Raw genomic sequence first — 24,739 nt, 5'->3', positions numbered from 1 at the left:
CCAAGGTCACACCTCAATGAAGACTGATAGAATTTAAATACAGCGATTTTCTCAGTGTTGGAGAGGGTGTCTGCAGCATGGATAAGAAGGTAAGTACAAATTTCTGTCAACTCTTAAAGGTGCACACCCCATGACCCAGCAGTTCCCCTCCTAAGAACTTCTCTTTTAGGAAGTACCTGTACAAGTGCACAGGCATGTGTGTACAAGGAAGCTCACTCAACAGTATTTGAACTAGCAAAAATGGAAGACATTAACCAGCTACCCAAAGAGGGATAGTTACGCAAATTGTGGAATCTTCATGATTATGGACTCTTACACAGTTATTAAGAAGAATGAAGTAGATCTCTATGTGTGGGCAGGGAATAAGGTCCATGACATACTGCCGAATGAAGGAATCAACCTGCAGAATGGTGTGTATCGTATGAAGCACTCGTGTAAATTGTGGGCGTTTATGTGCTTAGCAAAATGTCTAGAAAAGTAGAAGTCAGACTGTGAAGAGTGGTCACCCCAGTCATGTGGCCGGATGGGGGTGGGGAGGGCAAGAAGGAGACGTTGTCTTTTTATTTTATACATAACATCTATGTGGCTTGACTCTTAAAATGGGCATATATTACTTTGGCAATAAAACAAAAAGGTTTTTTCAGCGCTTGCAACAAAAAAGCCGATGTAATTTTAAACCAGTTGGCAGTGTCTTTTGGAAGGAGGCTCCCTCACTCTGGGAATTGGACTAAATGTGACTTAGTCTTAAAGGGAGCTAGAAAAGGCATTACTTCCACTAATTAATGCATCAGCACATTCCATCTCGGGAAGGGCTGTCTTAATGAGGTGCCTGGGGCATCCATTATTTATCTTACAAATACCAACTCAGGGTTCTGCTTGTGTCAGGCAGTGAGAGATGTCCCTTCTGAGGGTGCTGTGCTGGAGAAGCACAGACAGCTAACAGAGCCACTCTGTCCTCTCGGCACCCATCTCTCCGTGGCGACCCCTGTGCCACTTCCTCGACCCCAGATCCTCCCGTCTCCGGCCCATTTCCCGTATACTTGGTGCACTCCAGGACCCCCGAAAAAGAGTCATTCCAGTCCGGACTGAAAACCTCACTGCCACCCCTCATTATGGGCATCTTGAATCAGTCCCTGTGAATCGCTCTCTCCTAGCCTCCTTTCCTTAACGCCAGTGGGGCAACTGGGGACCTGGGAACCATCGTATGTGAGGCCCGCACAGGTATAGCTCCTGGTACCAGAGTCGGGTCTCGGTAAGCCGACATAGCAATCTTCCCATTCCCTCTCCTGGTTTCCATTCCGCTTCTGCATCGGTACACCCGTTCTCCAGCGTGGCCCACACCCACCCATTGTCCCCTCTGCCCCCTTTCCGCGCCGCGAGCCCGCCGGTAGCTGTCCGTGGTGCTGACCGCAGGCGCGGCCCGCGCTTGGCCGCTGCGCACGCGTCCCGGGCGGGGCGCGCAGGACCCCGCCGGCGCCGCCACTGCGCAGCCTCCCGCGCGGATCCGGCCTGGCTTGCGCGCGGCGCCGGGAGACTCCCGCGGCCTCGTCTCCCGGCCTGCGCCCCTCGTCCCGCGTCGCCAACCAGCCCCGCGGCCTCCTCCGGCCGCTTCCTCGGCCCGCCTGGCCCCGCCATGGCGCTCAACAATTTCCTCTTCGCGCAGTGCGTCTGCTACTTCCTGGCCTTTCTGTTCAGCTTCGTGGTGGTGGTGCCGCTGTCCGAGAATGGCCACGACTTCCGCGGCCGCTGCCTGCTCTTCACCGAGGGCATGTGGCTGAGCGCCAACCTGACGGCGCAGGAGGGCGAGCGCTTCACCGTGCAGGAGTGGGGCCCGCCGGCCGCCTGCCGCTTCAGCCTGCTGGCCAGCCTCCTCTCGCTGTTGCTCGCCGCGGCGCACGCCTGGCGCACGCTCTTCTTCCTCTGCAAGGGACACGAAGGGTAAGTGGGGGCCTCGCAGCTGCCCTGCACCGACAGACGCAGCCCTTATCCCTGGCACGGCCCCCCTTCCGTGCCCACAGCGTCCCAGGCTCTCCCTGACAAGGAGGAGGGTGAGTCCCTGCGTCTCCCCATGGTCTCAGAGGCCCGAAAATATCAACCATCGGCCCTCACCACTTCCACGGAAACCGCCCTTTGTCTACACGCAGAACCGAGGGGCCATGGCGTTCTCCGTACCAGGACAGTGCTTCCCTCTCCAAGCGCGCATCACCACCCACACCCCGGGGTGCAAGTGTTGCATCGTCATCTCGGAGCCGATTTGGGCCTCCCTCTCTGGCCCAGCGGGGCCCACGCCCGTCAGCACCGCGGACAGCTCCCAGCCGGGTTTGGCCTGCTCCCAGCTCCGGGTGGAGGGGGGAGGGACCAGGCAGGCAGGGGGCCGACCCGGCTAACAGGGCTTCCTCCCCCGTTCCCATCCTCCTGGGAAGGAAAGCCGGAGGGAAGCCCTCGAGGCCCACCGCTATGGCACACACCTTGGCTGGGGGATGGGGGAGAGGGAGCAGCAGGTGTGTGGGGCCCCGCTAGCCTCCGCCCCCCTCCCCCCCACCCCCCTGGGCTCCATTTTTCTCTTCACCGTGTCCTGTCCTGGCTCTGTTTTGTGAGAGAGTGGGATGTGGGTCCCTGGGCTGGGGTTCTCAGCCAGTAACACTCCCTGGGCCTCTACCCCTGTGGGACCCTGTGTGGCCCGCCCCACCCACGCCCAGGCTGCGGATCCCTGCGCCCTGGAGCGGCCAGGTCTCCTGCAGAGGCCCCGGGAGGCCGCTCCTGCCTGTTGCCTGCCCTCACATCTACGTGGGGAGTCCACGCCTTCTCCCAGACTCTGCCTCCACCCTCACCCCCATCCATCATCTGCTGGTAGTTTTTAGTGGCTTTTCACTTCTTCCGGGGAGCGGGGCTCTGAGGCTGTGAGTGGGCAGGGGCTCCTGAGAGCTCTCAGCTTGGCTTTGGCGTGGAGAGAGGGGCTGGAGAGAGGAAGGGGGGCTGCAGGTTGAGGGGGAAAGGGACAGCTGAGGCTGGGGGGAGGGGGTGAAATCCCAGCAACCCATGTGTATGAGTTTCCAGGGGCTGCTGTAACAGAGCACCACAAACTGGGGCTTAAGACAATTTATTCTCTTACAGTTCTGGAGGCCAGAAGCCCCAAATTAAGGTGTTGTCAGGGTTGCTTCCCTCTGGGGGGTTAATATTTTCCAGGCCTCTTCCTAGCTCCTGGCGGCCGCTGCAACCCCTGATGTCCCTTGCTTAGGCCTGTGTCGCTCCAATCTCTGTCTCCCTCTCCACGTGGCCTCTTCTCTCTTTCCTTCTTCTCATAAGGATGCTAGTCATTGGATTTGGGGCCCACCCTAAATCCAGGATGACGTCATCCTGAGATCTTTAGCTTAATGACACCCACAAGGACCCTGTTTCCAAATAAGTCGCATTCACAGGTACTGGGGGTGCAGATGTGGGCATACGTTGTCAGGGGATGCAATTCAACCCAGTGCACGGAAGTTCTGCATTCGGGGTCTGCAGAAGCCATGTGTCAGCCCGGGGCGTCCTCCAGGTGCCGTGTGTGGGGTGGGAGCTCTTCCCAGGGTGAGCCCGGGCCAGTCCCGGGGGGGCGCCTGCCCTGCTTCTCCTTCCCTCCACCGCACGATGGCTGGTGTCCCGAGGAGGCTTTGCGACACATCTGCACCTGTGGTGCCAAGGCCACGTGGTGCCGGTCGGAGCCTCCAGTGCAGGTTGGGCCTGGAGAAGCATCTCTGATTACGAGACAGGGTCTGAGGCAGAGGAGGGGCGGTCAGCAGGCGGGGCAGGTTGAGGTCCCTTCAGTCTGGGAAGCTGAGGGCAGTGGGCACAGGCCAGGCGGGGGCCACGGCTTGGTCATCAGCTGACGCCCATGGTTCCAGCTTGTCCCTACAAGACAGGTGACCTCAAGGCATTCAGGGTCTACCTGGTGAGGACGCGTAAGCAGCTCTGTAGGTGGGGCCCAGCCCCCCGTGGCTCTGAGTGGTGGAGGATTTCAGAGGCACCACCAGGGGCTGGGAGCTAGGAGCCCAGAGCCTGCAAGGAAGGAATCCTGGTCACGCAGGACCTCCTGTTTCGCACAAGTTGGGCAGCAAACCTAGGAGCCTAGGGACAGCTTCTGTCCTTTGTCATCTCATAGAAGGTGTCCGTCAGCTCTGTGAAACCATCCCCATCCCCATCTTAAAGACGGAAAACTGAGGCTTGGGAGTGTACATGCCTCCCGTGCCCTTTCACCGTGCCCGTCCCCTGAGGACAGAGGGGACCTGTGCTCCCATGGAGGCGGCCTGGCTGGAGGAACACTTAGGGTCCTCTGTCCCTTTGCATCCGTCCTAGGGGCTCATCTGTCCTGCCACCAACGGCCTCGACCATGGCAGCCAAGGCTGGGCCACCCTTCTCTTCTCCAGGGACATCTGTTGCAGAATGTCCTTCTCAGCCCTCAGGAATTCCGGCCCAAGGCCACAGGTTGTCCCGCTGCCTGTTCCCACCCTGTCCACCACACAAGCCAGTTGGTCAGCTGTGATGACATCTGTCACAAGTGTCATCCTTTCTTCTTAGTTCGGGTTGTAGGAGCAGGTCAAAGCTCTTGTGGATGTCCAGGCCATGGCTATGCACCTGAGGGGAGCCTGGGCTGGCTGAACCCAAGGCGCACGCATACCTGTTCACCTCTGTGTGCTCAGGGCTGAGCACGGGGCATGGTGCCCAGGAGTCACCAGATTAGTGATTGTTGAGTGAATGACGGCAAGGTTCCTGCCCCTTGAGGTTTGCAGCTTCACAGCCACTCACGGGCCCGGATGCCTTTGCAGATTCACAGTCTGACCAAGGGTTCAGCCCTCTGGGCTCGCTGTGTCAGCCAGGTCTGGACCTGTGGGAAGGCTGGGTCTGCCTCGTCCAGCCACAGGCAGGACGGTCAGCTGAGGGCAGCCAGTTCCGGCACAGTTGTTGGTCAAGCTGCATAGACCAGGCGAGCAGGTGCTGGGTGGGTAAAGGGACTCAGGACGGCCAGGAAGCCGGGAAGGGCAGGTGGAGAGAGCAGTGTGATGGACGATGGCTCTCAGGGGTGTTGATGGCCACCGGACATCCGGCCCATGAAGGACACCACTGCCCTCCTTAGACTTGGGTTCTTTTGTTTGTTTGTTTTTTTGCGGTACGCGGCCTTCTCACTGTTGTGGCCTCTCCCGCTGCGGAGCACAGGCTCTGGTCGCGCAGGCTCAGCGGCCATGGCTCACGGGCCCAGCCGCTCCGCGGCATGTGGGATCTTCCAGGACCAGGGCACCAACCCGTGTCCCCTGCATCGGCAGGCGGACTCTCAGCCACTGCGCCATCAGGGAAGCCCTGGACTTGGGTTTTAGGGGGCCCTCCCTGTTTAGGGTTTAGCGTGCACCCTAATTCTCCTAAGAGTCCAACCTCAGACCGAGACCCAGGGTGGAACCCTACGCTTTGATCTGTGTGAGGGACTCACGGCTGGGTCTCGAGCTCGTGGTCAGACGCAGTGTCCGTGATGCCAGCTCCCTCCTCGTGCAGTGTGTCTCTGTGCAAATTGGGGACCCCTGATGGCTGGTGCCCAGGGGTGTGAAGGGTAGGGGGTCGGGGCAGCTTTTTGTACAGGGGGTGTCATCCCGGTTGCTGGCTGGGGGAAGCAGTGAGTGGATCAGTGGCCCCTGTGGCTTCCGGGGTCACTGCTGTTTCGGGCCCCTGGCTGAGCTGAGGGTGAGTCGGGCCTGGGGGCCGGGCAGCTTTGCCGGTCCACGTTGCAGTGGTTTGTGACTGACGGCTGGGGAGCGCTGGGTTCAAACGGCCCATCTGCCTGCCCACACGTGTCCCTCAGCCTGCAGGTCGCTCCCAGGGCTTCCCAGGATAGCTGTCGCCATGGAGATGGCGCGTCCAGGTGGGGCACCCTGACAGGCAGCGGGAGAAAGATGAAGTTAACCCTGTGAGTGCTGGGCTCCCGTTCCTGACCGCTGCCCCGGCCTGTCGTTGGGAGGAGGGGGTGGGAGTCGTGTTGTGAACGCTGGGGGGCCGGGGCCAAGGGAGGCTCTCACACACCCGATTCTTCAGAAATCTGTAAAGCCAGAGCACATGCCAAGGAAATGACCAGAAGCCGACGGGAAGGGTAAGAGGAGGCTGCTGGCTGGCAGGACCCCAGCACGGGCCCTTCCCTGTCTCGTGGGATGGAGACCCCAAAACTGTGCCCATTTAATAGGGATGCGGCCGGAGTGTCGGTGGTTTCTGGCTCTCAGAGACTGTGCTGTAAATAGCCCTGAGAGGTGGGAAGGGGCAGCTCTCTGACGGGTCGGCTGTGTCTCAGGCCTGCTGTGCCAGGGGTCCCACGAGGGCACTGCTGTGCACACGGGGTGAGCGGCCCTCCTGGGCCTCTTGGGGCCCCCCAGCGAGGAGGAGCAGGGTTTGACGCCGGCTGGTCGCCCGCTGGCCTGCCCTCTGCACCCTGGCCGTCCCTCCTCCCACAAGCCCCACTGCGGACAGGCTTCCTGGGGGGACGGCAGAGGGCTGTCAGCGGGCGGAGGGCACCTAGGGAACCGGCCGTCCCAGGGGGCTGGACTTCTGTGCCGAGAGCGGCCTGCTCCTCTGCTCTGCCTGTGGCGGCTCGTCCCTGGCCTCCCTGGGACCGCCATGTTCTCCTTGGCTGGAGCCGAGTTCCATCCAAGATGGAGACGCCAGGGGCGTAGGCTCTGCGTAACTTCTGCTTTCCTCGGAGCACCAGCTCCTGGGAAGGGGGGCTCCAGTGGGCTGGGCCTTCCCCAACCCCCCAGCCCCACCCAGCCCCACGCTGCCCCACGGGGGACACAGCTGGCCGTGAGCCCGTCTCCAAATCTGGTTCCCAAGGGCGACTCCGCAGCTTCTCCATCCCTGCTTCCCGCACCCCATCTTCTGGGGCAACACAGGCCCCAGCCCGAGGGCTCCAGCTGTGCCCCTGGCTTGGGGGTCAGAGGGCGGTGAGCCCGACCTGGCCTGGATGATGGGCTGAGGTCTGTCCTGGGGGGATGAGAGCTCAAGAGTCGCCCCGCAGCTACGTGCCCTTCACCCACATAAGCTCCCTCAGTTCCCACCGTAATCCGATGTGACAGAGCAGAAATTGAGGCCCCCAGAGCGCCTTGCAGAGTGAAGGTCGCACAGCTGGCCAAGGGCAGGCGGGCTTGACACCGCCTCCGCTCGGTGACAGCCTCGGAGGGGGATGGGCCATAACGTACCTCTCTTCATAACTATAGGCCCCTGGCCCCTAATTCGAGCTCTCAGGGCCAGATGGATTTTGCCGTTCAGAATTGTGTCCATCAGGGTCCCAGGTGGAGACTGATGACCGCCCAAGTGAGGAAAACCTGAGGACTAAGGTGTGGGCCAGGTGTGGGGCCCTGTCGCCATGCCCGGCCGAGGGGCTGGGCAGGGTTCCGTGGATGAGGCCGCCCAGAGGGACAACCTTTGGTGGAGGGACGCCGCCAGCCTGAGGCTGCCCCCAGGAGGGACCTGGTGATGAACACCCCCCACCCCCACTGTCACGTCCCCCCGGGACCCCATTGGCTGGATGCAACCAGGAGCCAGGGAGAGGGCGGCGCCCTCCGTTCAGCCCCCCAGGCGGAGGATGGACGGGCCGGGATCTGAAGAGCAGCTGCACACGATGGTCCAGTTCGGGCAGGGATTGTGGTGCCGCCCTCACGGGGTGAGACACAGCAGGGCGTGGGCGGCTTGAAGCTCAAGCACAGTGAACACACAACCGACACTGAGCTGGGCGAGGACCGCGGACGCCCGGTGAGTGCAGGCGCGCTTGCGCCGCCTGGACCAGCCTTTGGAGAATCGCGGACGGGGGGCTGTGGCAGGCGTGGACCTCCTGCGCACGGCTCTCACCTTCGTCCCGTTGGCCTGGATCCTGGGTGTGGAGGCCCCACGTGTATGCGGGGGTGCGAGTGCAAACATGGGGCCAGACCCGCTGTCCCTGCCCTTTCAGGGGTGACTGTTGGGGTTTCAGGAACGCGCTCGCCCCTCCCCTGACGCTGCTGTCGGGGTGGCTCAAGCCCTCCAGCCTTGGCACTCGGCGGGGCGGCCCTGGATGGGGCCTGTCGACAGCAGCCCTGAGGGATCTTTCCCTGGGGATGCGGACGGTCCCGGCTGTGACAAAGCAGCCCGGTCATTCGTGCTGTGAGTCGGGCACTGGTGACCTCGGTTTACCATCTGCCCGTTTTTCTGAGGCAGCTCCTGGGCCGGGACTGCGGCGTCCATGCTGCGCTGTCCTTGGGGCCCAGCACAGGGTGGGTGGAGGCCCAGAGAGCATCGGCGGGTGGATAAACGGAAGAAAGAAACAACCCGCGCAGGAGCGGCGCGTCCGTCGCCGCTCAGCCTCGGCCGAGTCACCGCGTCCGGTGACGACAACTTTGATGTTTTCTTGGCTGAAACCCCAGCTGCCACCTCGTTTAGTGAATGTTCCCCGTGGACCCAGATTTGGTCGGTCATTTCCCTCAGATTCAATGTACGGCAAGCACTGTCCACATCAGACCTGCAGCAGGTTAGATGCTGTCCCACGTGGGGGCGTTCCCTCTGCCCACCCCGCCCCTGCCGTGGGGCAGCCCTGCGCCCCCTGCCCCCTGCAGCATCAGCTCGGCCGACCGCTCTCCTGCAGGACTCTGGATCTCCAGGGGGTGTTTTGGAGATGGTGGGACGGTGGATGCTTGTGGGCCGGCAGGAGAGTCTGGTGGGCGGGTGTTCCCACCACGTCCCTCCCCCCACCTGCCGTGCCATCGGAGGGCAAACGTCGGCACCCTCTGAAAGCACCCCAGTGGGGGCCGCGCTCCCGTGGACCCTGGAGAGGCCCTGACCCATGGGGCGTTGCAGCCTGGCCCTGAGCGAGCTCTGCCCTCTCGGCCCTGCCTCCTGGGTCCCCCAGGTGCCCGCTCTGGTCACCCCTTGGCCTTTCAGGTCTCAGTGGAGAAATCAGAGCAGGGTCACAGACCCCCAGGCAGGTGCAGGTCAGCCGCATTGATGACTGTGTGGGTAAATGGACTTGGTGGGTACCCGCGAGGGTGATCCACCTTGACCTTTTCAGCATGGGTGCTGGTTCCGATGCTTCGGAACCAGGCGGCCTTGGGTTTGAATGGTGGCCGTGACTCTGCTATAAGACGGTCCCCCGTCCCGGGCTTTGGGAGGACGGGCTGGGCAGCTCTGGCCGGCGCGTGGGCCGGTGGGGTGAGGAACGCTGCCGGAGGGGCAGCGACCTCTGTCATCGGGGGCCCAACCCCAGCTGGGAACCCGCGGGTCGGGGGCTGCCTTCCTGCTGCCGCCTGGCCCGCAGGGGTGCTGTGGAGACGGGGGTGGTGCGGTGACCGCCCCTCCCACCCTCGCTGCAGCTCCTTCCTCCACGCCTTCCTGAACCTGCTGGTCAGCGCCTTCGTGGTCTGCCTGGTCTTCATCGCCAGCACCATCGTGAGCGTGGGCTTCAGCATGTGGTGTGATGCTGTCACTGAGAAGGGCACCGTGCCCCACAGGTGCGCCCTGGGCCCCGCCCGCCTGTCCTAGGATGATGGGTTCCTGCACGAACCCCACCCTGAGCCCGCAGCTTTGCTCATCCCGCCTGATCCCCGCCCTGTGCACACCTGGCCACCCCTGCCCTGGGGCCCATGCCCCCTCCCCAGTTCAGGGAGCCCACAGCAGCTTCACACAATAGCAGGGGCCCCACAGACCCTGGGGGTGGATCGGGGTATGGTGGGGGATGGAGGCCTAGGAGGTCGGAGGTTCTGGCTTCCCCGTCATTGCTGACACGCGGTTGGGTGACGGGACCCCCTAGGGTGGGCTCCAGGTCCCGGAAGGCCCTGGAGAGCCGGCCCTGTGCTGCCGTTGGGCCCAGGGGTGGTAATGAGGAGGGTGTGGAGTGTAAGGATGGAGGGGGTGGGGACGGTGAGGGACGGGAGTGGAAGTTTCTGGTCGGAGGGCGTCGGGGACAGAGGCCTTCGGGGCTGGGACGGATGCTGTGGGCCCTGAGCCAGGGGTCATCTCTGGCTTGGGGGCGGCCCAAGGTGGAGCATGGTGACTGCCTCACCCCCAGCAAAGGGCTGCCCACTGCCCAGCCCTAAGGGGCATCATCCAGTGCCCCAGGCCATTCCCCTGGAAAGGCAGGGACCCAGGGTTACCTCTTCCAGAGACTCCAGATTCTTCAAGAAAAATCAGATCTGGAACCTTAGAGTATAGAATGGACGGAAGATCCGAAGTGGGCAGGGGCAGGGCGCATCTACCTGCTTATCCTGCACCTGTACCTTGGGGGCCCCGGGGCGCCTCTGTAGCAGCTTGGGGCACACAACAGAGGAAAGTTCAAGCACCCTGGGTGGGTGGCTCTTTTGCGGTCCACACCAGGGCAGCCCCCTGTGGGCTGGGGTCTTGCCCATGCTGAGCTGTGCCCTGCCTGATGGGCCCCCGGCCACCTGCTTTCTCGCCCCGCCCCCCCTCGACCCCCCAGAGCCATCGGAGCATGGGCAGGCCCCTGGGTATGGCCTTGGGCTTCTCTAGAAAGAGTCTCTTTACCCTCACAAACTCCATTTCCAGCCCTTAAACCCCATCCTCCAGGCCTTTCCAGGGCCTGTCTGGACCTCTGGGCCTCCCTCTTCCAGGCCTCACGCTCCCGGTAACGTGTCCTGACATCTCGGGATGCTACGGGCCCCTGAGCCCAGGCCTCATTCACTCCAGGCTTCTGAGGCTGGCCTGGCCCAGCCTGTCTACACACAAGGAGCTTGTGCAGGTCCCCAGCACGCTGTAGTTTGCCCTGCTGTTCCCCGCTGTTGCACTGGCCCGTGCCGCCAGCCCCAGGAGGTGAAGAGTGAGCAGGTCAGGTGGGCGGGGCTGCCCCCATGGACGCCCACGGCGCTTCAGCCGGGCTACTGTGTGGCTCAGTCCGGGGACCAAGGGGCTAGAAGCAGCAGCCCTGCGCCCCTGCTTCTGAGGCCCCTGGCTCTGCAGTGCTGTGGAGCTGCGGGGGCCAAGGCTGGAGTCTCCAGGAGAGTGACGGGCAGCGCTGGTGGCCCCCACTGTCCAGCGCCAGTTGGGGGCCGGGTGGGCAGGTTCCCTGCCCCACAGGTGGGGCCCCACCCCACCTGTCTGCCCCACCTTGGGGGCAGCCCCTCGCCGTTCGGGGGTGATGCTCTGCTCCCCCCCATGCTTGGTCCCCCAGCAGTCCCCATCCACCCTGCGTCTTGTCATTTTAGCTGCGAAGAGCTCCAGGACATCGATTTGGAACTGAACGTGGACAACTCCGCCTTCTATGATCAGTTCGCGATGGCCCAGGTGGGTGGAGCTGCCTGGGCAGAAGGGAGGCGTGCATCGCCAGGCAGGGGGCCATTCACTGCTAACATTCACCGAGTGCACAGCCCATCCCCTCACCCCAGCCGGGCAGGAAACACACTCGTAGCTAAGGACGGTGCCAGGCAGAGGAGATAGAGCTGGGTGAGCACTGGGCTGGGGGAGCAGTCGGGAAGGCTTCCCGGCGGACGGCAGGATCTTGGAGACTGAGAGGATGTTTGCAGGGGGTGGGCAGGGGTGGGCTGTGGGGCGTTCTAGGAGGAGGGAACAGCTAGCTTCTGAGCTAAGTGCAGAAGCGGGGAGGCCTGGGGAGTGAGGGGGTGGCCCTGTGCCGGGTGGCGCTGGGAAGGGAGCCGGGCGTCATCCTGGGTCTGCAGTGCCGGGCCCGGGAGTCTGGATTCTGGTCCTGGCACCAGGTGGGCCCTCAGATAGACGCTTGAGGGCTCACAGTGGGTCCCCAGAGAGGGATGCCGAGGCAGTGTCTGAGGAAGGGGGTCCCGGGAGGGGGTCCGCCCCTGCATTTGGAGGAGCCCCCAGCCACTGTCAGGGAGACCCTTCTCCTCCAACCCTGCCCTTGTACCAGCTTCGTCCCCTACCCTCCAGGAGACCACGGGGCAACTCTGGGGGCCCTGTCTGCTGGAACACAGGCATGTCGGGACATGTGGTCAGAGAGGGCCTGTCCCTCAAAATCTGCTGCTGACCCTGACGATGACCCTGATGGCAGGGATGACGGGGCCCCCCGGGCAGGGGGCGGGTCCTTTCAGCACGGGGCAGGACTCACCAGCCTGCAGTCCACCTCTGGGCCCGCGTTGGCCAGTGGCTGGTCTGAGGCCTCTTTCTATGGCGAGGAGCCCTGTGGAGGGCGCTGGACGTCGTGTGGGTCCAGCTGAGATGAGCTGAGCCTGCCAGAGACAGCTTCACGCAAATGTAGTGGGAGACGCTCCCGCCTGAGTTTATGCCGATCAGCTCAGGAAGGCACAGGCTAAGTCTGCTGACAGACACCCTCACTGAGCCAGTTTAATTGCAGCTAGAGGCGGTTCTGATTAAACTGTTTCCCCTTCAACTGTTTGGAAACAGCAGATAAAGGTCAATTTCTTCCGGCGACTGGAACAGGCTCCATTACGGATGGAACGAGCTCCCTTGGAGCCGCGCGGCCCCAGCTCCTCGCGGGCCCTGTCGGGGTGCAAGCGTGGGCAGTTCCCAAAGCGTCTGCACAGCTTGGGGGCCGGGAGGGCCGCCAGATGCCGGGGCTGACGTCCCCGTCCTGTCCTGTCCCCGCAGCACCTCGTTCCTTCCCCAGCGGGTCCGTCCTTTTCCCGGGGGTGGGTGGTGGCCACTGGGTCTGGCTGGCCCCCTCACCCCGCCCTCTGCCCCCCACAGTTCGGCCTCTGGGCCTCGTGGCTGGCCTGGTTGGCCATCACCATCCTGGCCTTCCTGAAAGTCTACCACAACTACCGCCAGGAGGACCTGCTGGACAAGCTGGTCCACGAGAAGGAGCTGCTGCTGGCCAGGCCGGCCCCCCACGCCTCCTTCCAAGGCGAGAAGAGCGCCGTCATCTAGGCCTGGCCCCGGACGCCCCGTCCAGGGCACATGGCCTGCCCTGGGGCCGCGGCCGGGGCTCTGCCCGGCCCCCCGCGACTTGCATGCCTCCCCTCGGCACTGCGTGTACTGAGCGACCCCCTCACCAGGTGCCCCGTTCCCAGCCTGAGCCGCGTGTGGACAAGAATCCCACCACCTGCGAGACAGAGGCGAGTGTGGGACGGAGCTGCCCTCTGGCCCCGGTGGTCCCCACCCAGGGCTGAGTCCACTCTGCTGCGGCTCCAGAGCCCCGGGGTCCAGACTCAGCTCAGCTCAAGAAGCACAGGGACGGGGGGCTGGGCCTGGGGTCAGGTGGTGGCTTCGCGGGCGTCCTGGGGACTTGCCTGGGGAGGCCGGGGGGGCCCCCGTGTGGGATGGGCCTGGGCTTGGGGTCGGAGACATGGACTCCAGATGTGGAGATGCCATTTCGCAGGGGAGCGGGGGCCAGGTGCCACTGTGGGTGTCTGTGTGCCTGTGAGGCACGTGAGGGTGTGCGTGTGTGTGGGCACATGGGCCTGCATGGCGAGGCGTGAGCGTGTGTGAATGTGGGTGTGAGTGTGCAGGTGAGCGTGCCCATACACAGGTGTGTGGGAGTGTGCAGGTATGGGTGGAGACCAGAGCGGGCAGCTGTCTGCAACCGCGTCCCCGGGTGCCCCCAGGGCCCCTTGCACCCCAGAGGAGGGGGCTGCCTTCCCAACTCAGGAGGCCTCGAGGGCAGGGTCCTGCCCCCTCGGCAGCAGGTGGAGGAGCTGGGAGGGGAACCGGGACCCTGGGGCTCGGTGACAAGCCACCAGGGGGCTGCTTGGCTGTGGCCCTCCCTCCTCTCGGGGCTCCCCGGCTTCCGCATCCTGTCCTCCGTGTCCTGTCCGGGATTGGGGTGCCCGAGGTGTAAGCATGCCCCGCCCCTCCCCTGAGCTTAGTAAATAGTTTCCTGGTCCAGCCCGCGTGCCAGTTTGCCCCCCACCCTCCAGGGGAAGGTGAGCCCCCCGCTCCCCATGTCCATGGCTCTCACCACCAGTGGATGGTTCAGTCTCCCAAAAAGCGGGGCAACGGGGCATCCAGAGGCCACGGATCTGTGCCTGGGTCAAGGTGCCAGGTGTGGCGGGCAGCCCGGGCCCGGGAGGCGAGGCTGCAGGTCACCTGTCATGACCTGCTTGGCTGGCACCTTTTGGGAGTGGGGGCTTGGGACCAGGGCGACTGAGGTTCCTGGCATCTCAGATGCTCTGGCCCCGGGCCTGGCTCAGAGTTTTGGGAAGAGCAGCAGGGTCCTTGGGGAGGTGTTTTGACAGAACCTGAGGCCCCCGAGGGGATGCGCCCGCCCTAGTCCGCCGGCTGTGGGGACCCTGTCTGGCCCTGGACAGTTCCTGGTCTCCAGCAGAAGGTGGGGTGGCTCTGCCTTGTCCCCCATCAGGTAGCAGCCGTCTGGGCCCTGGAGGGAGGAGCAGGGCCAGGATGTGGGCTTCTGGAGCCCGAGGGTCTGCTGCGGATTTGACACTTGTGGGTGGCCTGGAGCTGGCCTGAGCAGCACCTTGGTCAGGCTAGCAGACACCTGCGTGCACTTACAGAGCGGGCCTGTTGCTGACACACTGGCTGGCTGCACCGGCACCCCCAGACATCCCCACCCCAGGGGCTTCTGGGAAAGGTACAGCTGGCCCCGGGGAGGGGGTACTGGGACAGGAGCCGCGCACCCTTGCAGTAGGCAGGGGACGGACCCTCCGGGGCTGGACAGGAGGGGTGGCCGTGCCTCTGAGGCTCCTGAGGTGGGTCCACCCGATCGCTTCCATGATGCCTTGCTTCTCCCCGCTGCTGTTTGATAATGGACATCGTGTTTTACTTCCACTTCTGGCTTAACTGAAAGTAAAGATTCTTAAACTTAAATGTATCCATCTATGTCTCAAGTCAAAATAGAAACAAAAATACCTGAGCCTCTAAAGTGGACAAGCAGGAATCTCTTTGCCCGTCTTTTCTCCGCCTCCAGTTTGCCTTTTCTCCATTGTTCTACCTGCTTTAGATTTAAGACTTAAAGCACTGTACTCCGTGTTTGCTCCTGGAGTTCCCGAAACTTACTAGGAACTGGGAGTTGGTCCCCCTCCCCCACAGTGGCTGTACCCTCACATCCGCACATTCTCTCATGGGTTCCGTTCTCACTGCTTCCCGTCGAGACTTCACGGATGTGAGGATGGATTTCAAATTTTGGAATTCTTGGGGTTGTCGGGTACACCTTGAGCAATATTTTTCCGAAAACAATGGGGGTCATGGTCTCTGGGACCATCCAGGGCTGAGCATGTCTTTGCAGTGAACGAACAGCCCTTAGCTGAGCGCAGCGGGCCAGGAGGAGGGGAGTGCCGCAGCCCAGCCCCTTCTGGGCGGCTCCCCGCCCCACCCCGCCCCCAGTACCTGCCCCAGGGCTGTGGCACTCATTAACCTGCTTACCCTCTTCAGGGGGCAGGTGAGATGAGGCTGGGGGGTGGGTGGGCTGGGGGTGTGATGCTGGAGGGTCCCAGAGGGCCAGGGCCTGGAGCCCCGCCGTGGTCCCCCTAGGCCACCGCTCCTGGAGGTGGGCCCCTCTCGACTGGGCTCCCCACTCGGGGCTCCCCAAGTCCTGAAACCCGAAGGGACCCCGAAGGCTACCGCCCCGGTCCCTGAGGCCAGAGGGGACGGCTTGCCCACCTCTGCGTCAGCCGCTGGAGTGACTCCCACCGCAAATCAGTCCCCATCTCCCTCCTTTGGATAATAGTCCCCAGACTGGAAGAGGTGGCAGCGTGTTTTAATAGAGAATCGGCGTCTCCCCACGTAAGCCGTGGGAACAGACGCTTAGAGAAGGCCTGCGGGAGGCACGGCACGGCGCCCGCGGCTGCGTAGACACTCGTCCGAAGGTTACGGGGGTGCAGCTTCTCCCCTAGCGGTGCCTCCTGGTGTCTGACCCTGGGCCTCCCTGCTTCGTTCAGGGCCCCACTCCATGCAGCGTCTGAGGGGACCCTGGGCTCTGTCATCACGTGGCCTCCTTGGCCTGGAACGGGGTTGAAGGCTCGGCGTCTACACAGTCATGGGACTCCCAGGCCGCGCGGCGCCGGCTGGGACCCTGGCGCAGACGGCTGTGTCCTGAGGGTGGTGTGGTCCTCTCGGCCCCCCGATGTCCTTTCTGCGCCAGCCACACCCCCAGGCCGACGGCTAGGCAAGAGGGCATCCCCAGGCCTTGGGCCTGGTGCAGGTGTCAGACAAGCTGGGGGCTCCGGGGCCATGCCCTGCACGTGGCTGCAGGAGGGAGTACCCCCCGCCCCGCAGCCAGCGCCTCTCCCGCAGGGGTTTCGGGGTCTGGGCTGCAGGCCCCAAGCAGCAAAAGCCCGGTTGTACCTCCTCCCAGGACTCCCACAGACACAGGGAGGGTGTCCCCGTCCTCGAGGGGCTACACACGGCCACATCCGGGCCGGGCCCAAAGTCACAAGAGTTCCCGCTGGGGCGAGGGAGGGGCCCAAGGGGTAGCCTGGGGGCTGGAAGCTGTGGGTCCCTGAGTTTCAGCGGTGGAATTCTTGTTCTCCTAAAACCTCACGGGGCACCCTAACATGTGAAATAGGAGGGGCTGCCTGCTTGGAGCTGGGGGGCTGCCTGCCGTATCCAAGGCCGCAGCACCCCACGTCTGATCTCAAGCCGTGGGGCCCGCTTTCCCAGTCACCCTGCCTGCAGCAGCCCTGCTGAGTCCAGGGCTCAGGGCTGTCTGGAAGCACCCAGCCCCGACCTGGGGCTCTCCCTCTGCAGTGCTGCCCCTGGGCCCGGGGGAGGTGAGCGCCGGCCATCAGAGCTGCAGGAGGTGACGCCAGCAGGCCAGGGCCACGAGCTGCAGACGCACGCGGAGGGCCAGGAGCCGGGCCCGGAGGTCCTCCAGGGCCAGTGCCACGGGCTCAGCCCGGCTGCAGCACAGCCCCAGCGCCAGCACCAGCAGGACGCACGCCGTCAGCCGCAGGATCAGGGCACCGTCGCGGGGCCTGCGCCGGCCGGGCGCTGGGGCCGAGGGGGACAGTGAGGACCCTTGGGCGCCCGCCTCCCCGCAGAGCTGGTGGGGAGGCTGCGGTGGGCGGGCACCTCGGTGCTGCCCGTCGGGTGGGCCCCCGCGGCGAGGGTCTCCCCGTCCCTATCTGGGCCTGCGATCTCCTTGCAACAGGGCCTCCCGTAGGCTCTGCCCTCGCACCCTCCCTGGGGAAGGAGTGAGGGGGGCAGACGGTACCCCGGGGGTGCTGCCGCCGACCCGTGACTGTCAGGGACCCATGGCCCTGCTGGGGTGGGGAGCCCGGCTGGAGTGGTGGGGGGTCTGGCCGTGGCCTGGAGCTGGGGCTGTGCTGGGCAAGCGTGTGGGCTGGGCTTTGAGGGATGAGGGCCGAGGGCTCAGAACTTACCCCTGGCCATGGCGGAGGGCTCCCTGCAGGCGATGTCTGGGGAGGAGAGGAGGGTGGGTTTGGGCAGAGCGGGGGGCCACCCCGCTCGGAAGGCTCGCGCCAGCCAGAGCCCCCGGGGCCCCTCCTCTCACCCGCCTACCCTAAGGACCCCAAGACGGGCTGGGTCAGCTAGAGCTTCCCCGCTTTACAGATGGAGACTCAGGTCCCCGCAGTCCTGACCCGGCCGGCTGTTCATATCCCCCGGCCAGCCAGGCTGCCCGACACCACCCAGGGTTCTGCCCCAGCCTCACTGATTCAGATTCTAGCTTCCAGGTGCCGGCGCTGCTCTCAGAGCCTCCCGGGGGCCCTGCGGGAGTGTGGGGTGTCCCCTGCAGCAGCCTAGGAGGAGAAGGCTGCAGGGGTCCTGGGGGGCAGCGGGGCCTGGCACTTTGGAGAGGCAGGCAGGACCCCCCACCTCCTGTCCATTCCACTTAGCTCACTGGGGGACCCCAGACCAGCCCCGGACTGTCTGGGCCCTGACTCCCCACCTGAGAGTCTCTGCTTCTGGGGCTGCTGGGAAGCTCTGGAGGCGGGTGCTGAGCTGTGCTCTGGGGGTTGGGGGCTGGACCGAGGAGGGCAGGGTGGGTGAGGACCCCTGCGGGAGGCCCGGACCCGACGTTTATGATGGGCCTTCAAGGGAGACACTGACACACATCGGGGGAGTGAGTTTTATCCGCAACTTGGCGGGACTCAGGGAGCACCTCCCTTGGGGGGCTGTGGAAGCAGAATCTAAGCTGCTCCCACGATCCCCCCAAGTCCTCACCTTTGTGGGGCCCCCTCTGCTTAGTGTGGGGGCTTGCGACTTGCTTCTACCAACAGAACATGGCAAAGGGGCAGGGGTTCTGCAGCTGTGATGGAAATCCCCACAGCGGACTGAGTCAATCAAAGGGAGATTGTCTTGGGTGGGCCTGACCTAATCAGACGAGCTCTTTATAAAAGAGGGTCACATAAAACAGCGGCAAGGACGCGAATTCTGCAAATAACGCTGTGAGTTTGGAATAGGGTCCCAAGCCTCAGGCGGGGCCCAGCCTTGGCTGACACCCTGATGCCTGCCTTGTGCCCCCTGAGCAGAGGACCAGCTTTGCTGTGCCCAGAACCCTGACCCACGGGACCACTGAGATAATCGGCGTGCGTTGCCTGAACCTGCTATGTTGTGCTGATTTGTTACGAGGCATAGCTAGCTGATACAAGGGCACTGTCCTACGGGAAGGGCTGGAGGAGGAGTGAGGTAGACTGGGGTGGAGAGGGGGCTCTGGGGGCAGCACCAGGACCCTAGGGCCAGGGGGCGGGGAGAATTTGGGAGGTGGGCAGTGAAGGCTGAGGGGGTGGGAGGAGCTGAGGGAAGGAAGAGCGGGTGGGCTCTGGGAACGCCTAGCCACTGGCCTTTTTCAGGAAGACAGTAATGACTTGGGAAGCTCTGGTTCTATTTTTCCTGCCAGTCGCTGTTTCTTTGACCAGCACTCTGTTCAGACCGACCCCGTGGGCCTGGGTTTTATTGGGGTTACACCTGTGAGGACAGGGCAGTGACTGTGGTCCCTGCGGACAGCCCTCGGTGAGATCCTGGCTGATGTCCCCCCACCCCGCCTGGCCCGCTCGCCTCTTACAGTGGACGGCCACCTCCAGGGGCTCGCGGAACCGCACGTGCCTCGTGGTCCTCCGTGGCTCGGCCCCATGGCTGTGGCGCTCCTGCGGGCTTCGTCTCAGGATAGAGGGGGGGCCCTTCCTGTCGTCCTCCTGGGGGGCGAGAAGCAGAGGGAGGCAGGCAGGAGTGAGCCCCTCCCGCCCAGCACCCCCGAGGCTGGAGACAGGCAGCCCCTGCTGCGTCCCTGCCGTCTCCTCTGGCTTTATGCAGCAGGGACCAGACAGGGGCATGGAGACCCTCTGCGGACCTGCCCCGGCCCCAGCCTGGCCATCTGACCCCCTAGGGCTGCTGCCAAGTGGTCAGGGCTGGGACAAAGCCACCGGGACTGGTCACGACTGGATGGCCGTGTTAGCGGGGACGGGTGTGGTCCGTGATCACGCAGGCCTGTGTCTCCCGCCCTGGCTCTGCCCCCACCCATCCCGACGGGGTCCGGCATCACTTCTCCATGTCAGTAACAGTGACAGCGGTTGTGGCTGGCATCCCCCGAGGACTGACTGCCTTCACGTCTGAGCTGTACACACGGAACCTCCCTGCGCCCCCGGGGGCTCTGCCTGGTGGCCTCCTCTGTCCAGGGGAGGCCCTGCCCGAGCTCAGCGCCCTGTGACTGCCCAGCAGGACCACCCGGAGCCCGCCGTGGGACAGCTCTCGCCACACACTGGGGCGCGGTCGCTTACCTGTGAACGAGGGGAGGTATCTGAGCAGGAGACCACTGGCCCAGGGCGGGGGGCAGAGCCTGGACACAGCCCACCCAGGGGCCGCCCTCCCACCCACTGTGTGTTTGGAAGGTGGAGCCAGCAGCCCGCCCGACCTCAGTGTTCCCATCTATCAAATGGGGGCAGCGGGCTGTTCTGCACGGACACCCTGTGAGTCGGGGCCGCCTGTGAGACGGCCTCCTGCTGGGGGGGCCACCGGCTGAGTGAGTCTGCCACTGGCCTTCGGGGCTGAGGCGGTCCTGCAGGGGCGGGAGACCCACCCGGGCCTGGGGTTTGGCCCAGCTCGTGGCTGTCCTGTTCCCGCAGCTGGGACACCTAAGTTTGTGGCCTGCACTGGCCAGCAATGAGCTCAGAGGCTAGATCAGGACCCAGGGCCTGAAGTCGGGGCCCCACTTGCTCCTTGGGGAGACCCCCTTACACTCCCTCCCTCTCCTGCTGCTGCCAACCCTCCCTCGTCCTGGACCCGGTCCTGACAGGCTGCGTCCTGTCACCTCGCTGTCCTGCTGTCTCCACCCACCCCCTCCAACGCCTGCCTCCCTGCCACCAGACTGGCTGCTGCCCTGCTCCCGAGCCCCCCGTGGCTCCCACCCCCTCTGCCTCTGCCGCCCTTCCCAGCCCCTGGGACTCTCTGCTCTGACCCATCCTCCAGGCCCCTTGTATGCTCTACCCCCACCTGCAGCCCTGGCCAGATGCTGTGCACTCCTGGTCATTCTGTGCCCCAGCCTGGGGGCCTCTAACCCTCTCTGCCAGCCCCCCCCCAGCCCCCCAACCCAGCCATTTCCCTCCCGGGGGTCCTGGGGCTGCGGACAGCTCGGGGAAAGGGCAGGGACCACATTTCCCTCTTCTGCTCTCCCTCCCTGCCTCCAGCTGAGGCCCCCTCCGCCAGCCCAGCGCCCACCCAGGGCCCTGCCGCACCCTCCCCGCCCTGAGCACGGGTGAGCCTGGAGCCGCCTCCTCATTCTTTCTGGTCCGATGCCGCGTCTCTGGCAGGGAGTCGGGGCTCAGGGCGTGTGCCGCCGTCTTCATTTACTGGAACATGGTCCTAAGATAAGCAAAGACATTATTTATTGCACACGGAACACTCCTCATAGGACTGAAATAAGAGGAGGAGGGGTTCTTCCCAGGAAGCTGGGCTGGCTTCCCTCTTCCCATCAGCCTGGCCCACAAGCAGACGCTGCTTTCCCTTGAGGTGCTCCGGGTGCAGAGGACTCCTGCCTGCTCGACACCGAGACGTCAGCAGCTTCCCCTGCCGCCAATCTTCCTAATTACCAGCCTTAATGGCTGCGTAATATTCCACAGGGCTGATCCCATGATTTACAGCCACCCTCCTCCGGAGGTTTGCATTTTATTACTGTCACTTGCGGTTTCTTTAGGTCACTTGCAATTCTCTGAGGCCATAGATAAGACTGCAATAAGCATCATTGCTGCCCTGCTTCTCGGGATGCTCCAGGCGTGAATGATGGGGTCCAGGGCTGGGCTTTGTCAGGGCTTCATGGGGGTAGGAAAGCCTTCTCCAGGGGTTCGTGGGGGGGCTGCAGCTGGTGGGCCCGCCCCTCAGTCCTGCCTAGACTCTCTCTCTCCCTCCCCCTCTCTCCCGGAGTTCGGATTGCTCATGTACTAGGTGTAAGGTGGTACCTGCCCTCTCTCATCAGTGAGCCTCTGATTGCAGCGTCTCCCATCTCTCCTCACTAATTGCAGCCCTTCTGGTGTGAATTTTCTTTCACATCCTTTGAAGGTCCTTGACTTTTGAGACGTCCCCCTGTCCTGCTCCCACGGGGCCTGAGCAGGTGAAGCCCGGCAGGCATTTGGCCTCAGTCCTTTGAGGGCCCTGTGGGGTGATGGCCCCCACCCCCGCCTCCTTGTACATGCGGGGCAACGTGGACACCAGGGGCTGGTGCCAGGTCCTCTCTGCCCCCCTCCCCTGGACCATGAGACGGGGTGGGGTGGCACGGGAGCCATCTCCCCTCCTATCCCCAGCTCCAGGCTCTGCCAGGGGTCTCTGGTCTGGGTCCCTGGCGGCCATCACTGCTCCCGTCCTGTGCGGTCAGGTGTTTGCACTTTATGAGGAGGGTTCTGGCTTCCATCCACCCTCCAAGGACCCTGCCCCCAGGGGCTGAGATGGAGCTGAGTACGGGCACCTCAGATGAGCTCCTTCGGGGCCTCCCCAGAGGGGAGCTGCCAGGTGGGGGAGGGCTGCAAGGGGGGCGGTTTGGGGGAGGGCTTTCTCCGCCTGGGAGATGACAGGCCGGCCATTCAGTTATTTAAAAAAGGAGCAATTTTCGCCTATCTGAGCATCGGCTTTTTATTGCAAATAGGGTCGTGGGGGAGCCGGCCAGCCTGGGGAGGAGGGGCGGGGAGGGAGGCCTTGTCTGAAGGACCCGGGCCCAGCTTCAGCACCGGCGGGGGGAAGGGGGCGGGGGGGGGAGGAGGTGGCAGCGTCACTGCCAGTGGGCCCAGCTGTCGAGCCCCTACTGTGCCCAGGGCCCTCCCCCCAGGCCGGGGGTGGTGGGACAATGTGTGTGTGTGCACAGCCGTGTGAGCACTTGTGTGTTTGTGAGTGTGCACGTGTGGGTGTCCAAAGATGTACGTGTGTGCACGTGTGTGCGCGCGTGCTGTGTGTACACATGTGCGAGTGTGTATGTGAGTGTGCCTGTATGCATGTGTGTGCCTGCAACTGGGTGTGCACGTGTGTGTACATGCGTGTGTGCAAGTGCAGTGTGGTGTGTGTCCCTGGCAGCTCTGTGCTTCCAGGGCAGGCAGCGGCTCCATCCTGTGCCTCCTGTGACCTTGTGTGACCTTGGCAAGTCTCTTAACCTCCCGGTGCCTCAGTTTGCTCGGCTGAAAATGGAAACAGCGGTAGCAGCTTCCCCCGTGGCTCCGGTGGGGGTGAGTGAGGCAGCTCACGTCAGGGCTCAGAGGCGACCTGGGGACCCGCCTGTGCTCACGGCCATCAGCCGTGGTCATCACTCAGGGAGAGGGCGTGACCACCTGGCACGGAGCCTGCGTACACGGTGAGAGCCTCCTGTGGGACGTCCCCTCTCCCGCGCCTCTCAGGAGCCCTGGGCCCTCTCCGGCCTGGGCCTTTGCCTGGGCCTTGCTCTGGTCCCAGGTGCTCCCCGAGCCCCCCGAGCCCCCGTCCTCACCCCGCCTGGCAGCCTTGCTCAGGCTCCAGCTTCCCCCCTGCCTAGAGGAAGTGGGGCCTCTGCAGACCCCCAGGACTGGCCTGAGTCCTGGGTTCTGCCCTTTTGTCTCAGGAGCCTCGGTCAAGTGGAGGGCCTGCCCCAGGCCTCAGTTTCCCCACCAGGAAAACGGAGGAGGAGTGTGCAGCTCTGGTTGGCTCAGCAGGTAAAGGCTGCTCCGGGTACCACCTCTCGCCTGCCTCCCAGGCCTCCTCCGGCGCCAGCAGGGCCCCCTCCACCCCGGCTGGATGGCGAGGACAGGGCCCCATGCGGGAGCGAGAGGCCTTGGGCTCTGGCGGGGACAGCGTGTAATAGGAGCGCCCTGGCTCTCAGGCTGCCTCGTGACAGATGGGTGATAAAGGGTGGAAAATAGCTCTGGGCCTGGGCCTGCGGAGTGTCACCCCCGCTCTGCCGCGCCTCTGCCTGGGGAGGGCACGCCTCCTGAGGGTGGACACCTGCCCTGGGCTCCCCCAGAGCTTCTGTGACAGTGCTGCAGGCCCTGCAGGGTGCCGAGCGGGGGTCCTCAGGCTTCCGCCCGTGTTCCAGGAGAAGGGGGTCTGGCCAGGACTACACGCCCACAAGACCCCCACCCCTGACGGTCCGCGCGGTTTGGGCGAGCACCCTCCCTCCCGCCCTACCTTGACGCGACGCCTTTGGGAGACAGCAATCACACCCACAGGGGGCCCTGCAGCCCAGCTCTCCACCCCTGTACCCCACCCCGCCCGCTCCCCCGGCCTCCAGGGGGGTGCTGGCTGGGCGGGGCCCGCTCCACCTGGTTCACCGCCTCAAGAAATGCTGAGTCCCGGGTCCCGGCCATCTGTCCTGCTGCCTGCACCTGCCCCACCACTTGTGGCGCTGCTCACTGGCCCGCCTGCTGTGGGCCTGGCTGTCGGGGCCCCGCTCCGGCCCCCGCGGCCTGCTGGCACGTCTCTGTCCTCACTGAGGGGCCTCTGAGACCCCCGGCGCGGTGCCGGCCCTGCACAGGGAGGGTCCTTCCTTGGCTCTGACCCCACGCCTGGCACCCGGCTCAGCACCCACACCTGCTCCATCACCCCTCGAACCCTCCCTGTGCCTGTGCGCCCGTGGGGACCCCAGGGCTCAGGGGACAAGCTTGCCGAGTCCCACAGCCCCCAGGAGCCCTGGGCTTGGGTCAGCGGCGCCACGGCCGGGCCCCTCCCGCTGTCCTGTTGCAGCAGACACCTGCTCCGGGGCTGGCAGAGCCCGCCAGGACCTTGCCGGGGAGGCTGAGCTCCTGCGCCGCAACTCACACACCACATACACATGCACACAACACATGCCACACACGTACACACACACCCCCCCACAGCCGCACACATGCACACAACACATGCCACACACGTACACACACCCCCACAGCCACACACACTCATACGCACACACCACACACACACAATCCACATGTACACATATCACATACAAACACACACAGTCGTACACATATGCACATACCACATCCCACACACACGTTTCTCTCTCACACACACACACACACACACACACGCACACGTACACTGCTCGGCCCACCTGGGTTCCTGCAGCTGTCGCAACCCTGCGTGCGCTCGCGCACCTGACGGCCTATAATCCGCTGGTGATTAGAGCCTCCGGCACAGTGGGAACCGGAGCTGCGGCGGCTCGCAGGCCAGCCGAGAAGTTTCCATTACAGCCACGGGGCAGTGGCCTCAGCGGTCCTCTGGGCTGTCCTGCCCTGAGGCGTCTGCTGGCAGTTTGACCCCCTGCCCAGAGCAGCTTGGCTGAATTAAGGGGCCTGAGACCACGAGCTGCACGTTTCCTCAGCTGGGAAACGGGACGGAGGCAGTGGACACCCCCATGCTGGCCTTCCCTCTGGAGGGCGGGGAGCAGAGTGAGGGCGGCTGGCTCCCAGCTGCTCCC

General features: G+C 64.1%; 2 protein-coding genes across 4 annotated transcripts; one reads left to right on the top strand and one right to left on the bottom strand.

Moving 5' to 3' along the window:
• Positions 1–1,483: 1,483 nt before the first annotated feature.
• Positions 1,484–14,742, top strand: TMEM179 (transmembrane protein 179). Of its 3 annotated transcripts, XM_030883109.2 has the most exons (4): positions 1,484–1,938; positions 9,348–9,485; positions 11,193–11,271; positions 12,667–14,742. In XM_030883109.2, the coding sequence occupies exons 1-4, from the start codon at positions 1,634–1,636 to the stop codon at positions 12,844–12,846; spliced, it is 702 nt and encodes a 233-aa protein (XP_030738969.1). In that variant the 5' UTR covers positions 1,484–1,633; the 3' UTR covers positions 12,847–14,742. The 3 variants fall into 3 exon arrangements, with proteins under 3 accessions (XP_030738969.1, XP_060151337.1, XP_060151336.1); XM_060295354.1 differs by lacking the exon at positions 9,348–9,485; XM_060295353.1 differs by lacking the exons at positions 9,348–9,485; positions 11,193–11,271; positions 12,667–14,742 and adding an exon at positions 2,145–2,962.
• A 1,635-nt stretch (positions 14,743–16,377) lies between these two features.
• C2H14orf180 (chromosome 2 C14orf180 homolog) lies at positions 16,378–24,436 on the bottom strand. Its single transcript, XM_030883110.2, has 5 exons — positions 24,374–24,436; positions 20,565–20,691; positions 18,899–19,028; positions 17,256–17,291; positions 16,378–16,863 (listed from the first exon to the last, which is right to left on the bottom strand). The coding sequence occupies exons 2-5, from the start codon at positions 20,673–20,675 to the stop codon at positions 16,658–16,660; spliced, it is 483 nt and encodes a 160-aa protein (XP_030738970.1). The 5' UTR covers positions 20,676–20,691; positions 24,374–24,436; the 3' UTR covers positions 16,378–16,657.
• Between the last annotated feature and the right edge of the window lie 303 nt (positions 24,437–24,739).

The sequence above is a fragment of the Globicephala melas genome, chromosome 2 (genome assembly GCF_963455315.2).
Source record: "Globicephala melas chromosome 2, mGloMel1.2, whole genome shotgun sequence".
Taxonomy (NCBI): domain Eukaryota; kingdom Metazoa; phylum Chordata; class Mammalia; order Artiodactyla; family Delphinidae; genus Globicephala; species Globicephala melas.
This window is presented reverse-complemented; position numbering and strand designations above follow the sequence as displayed.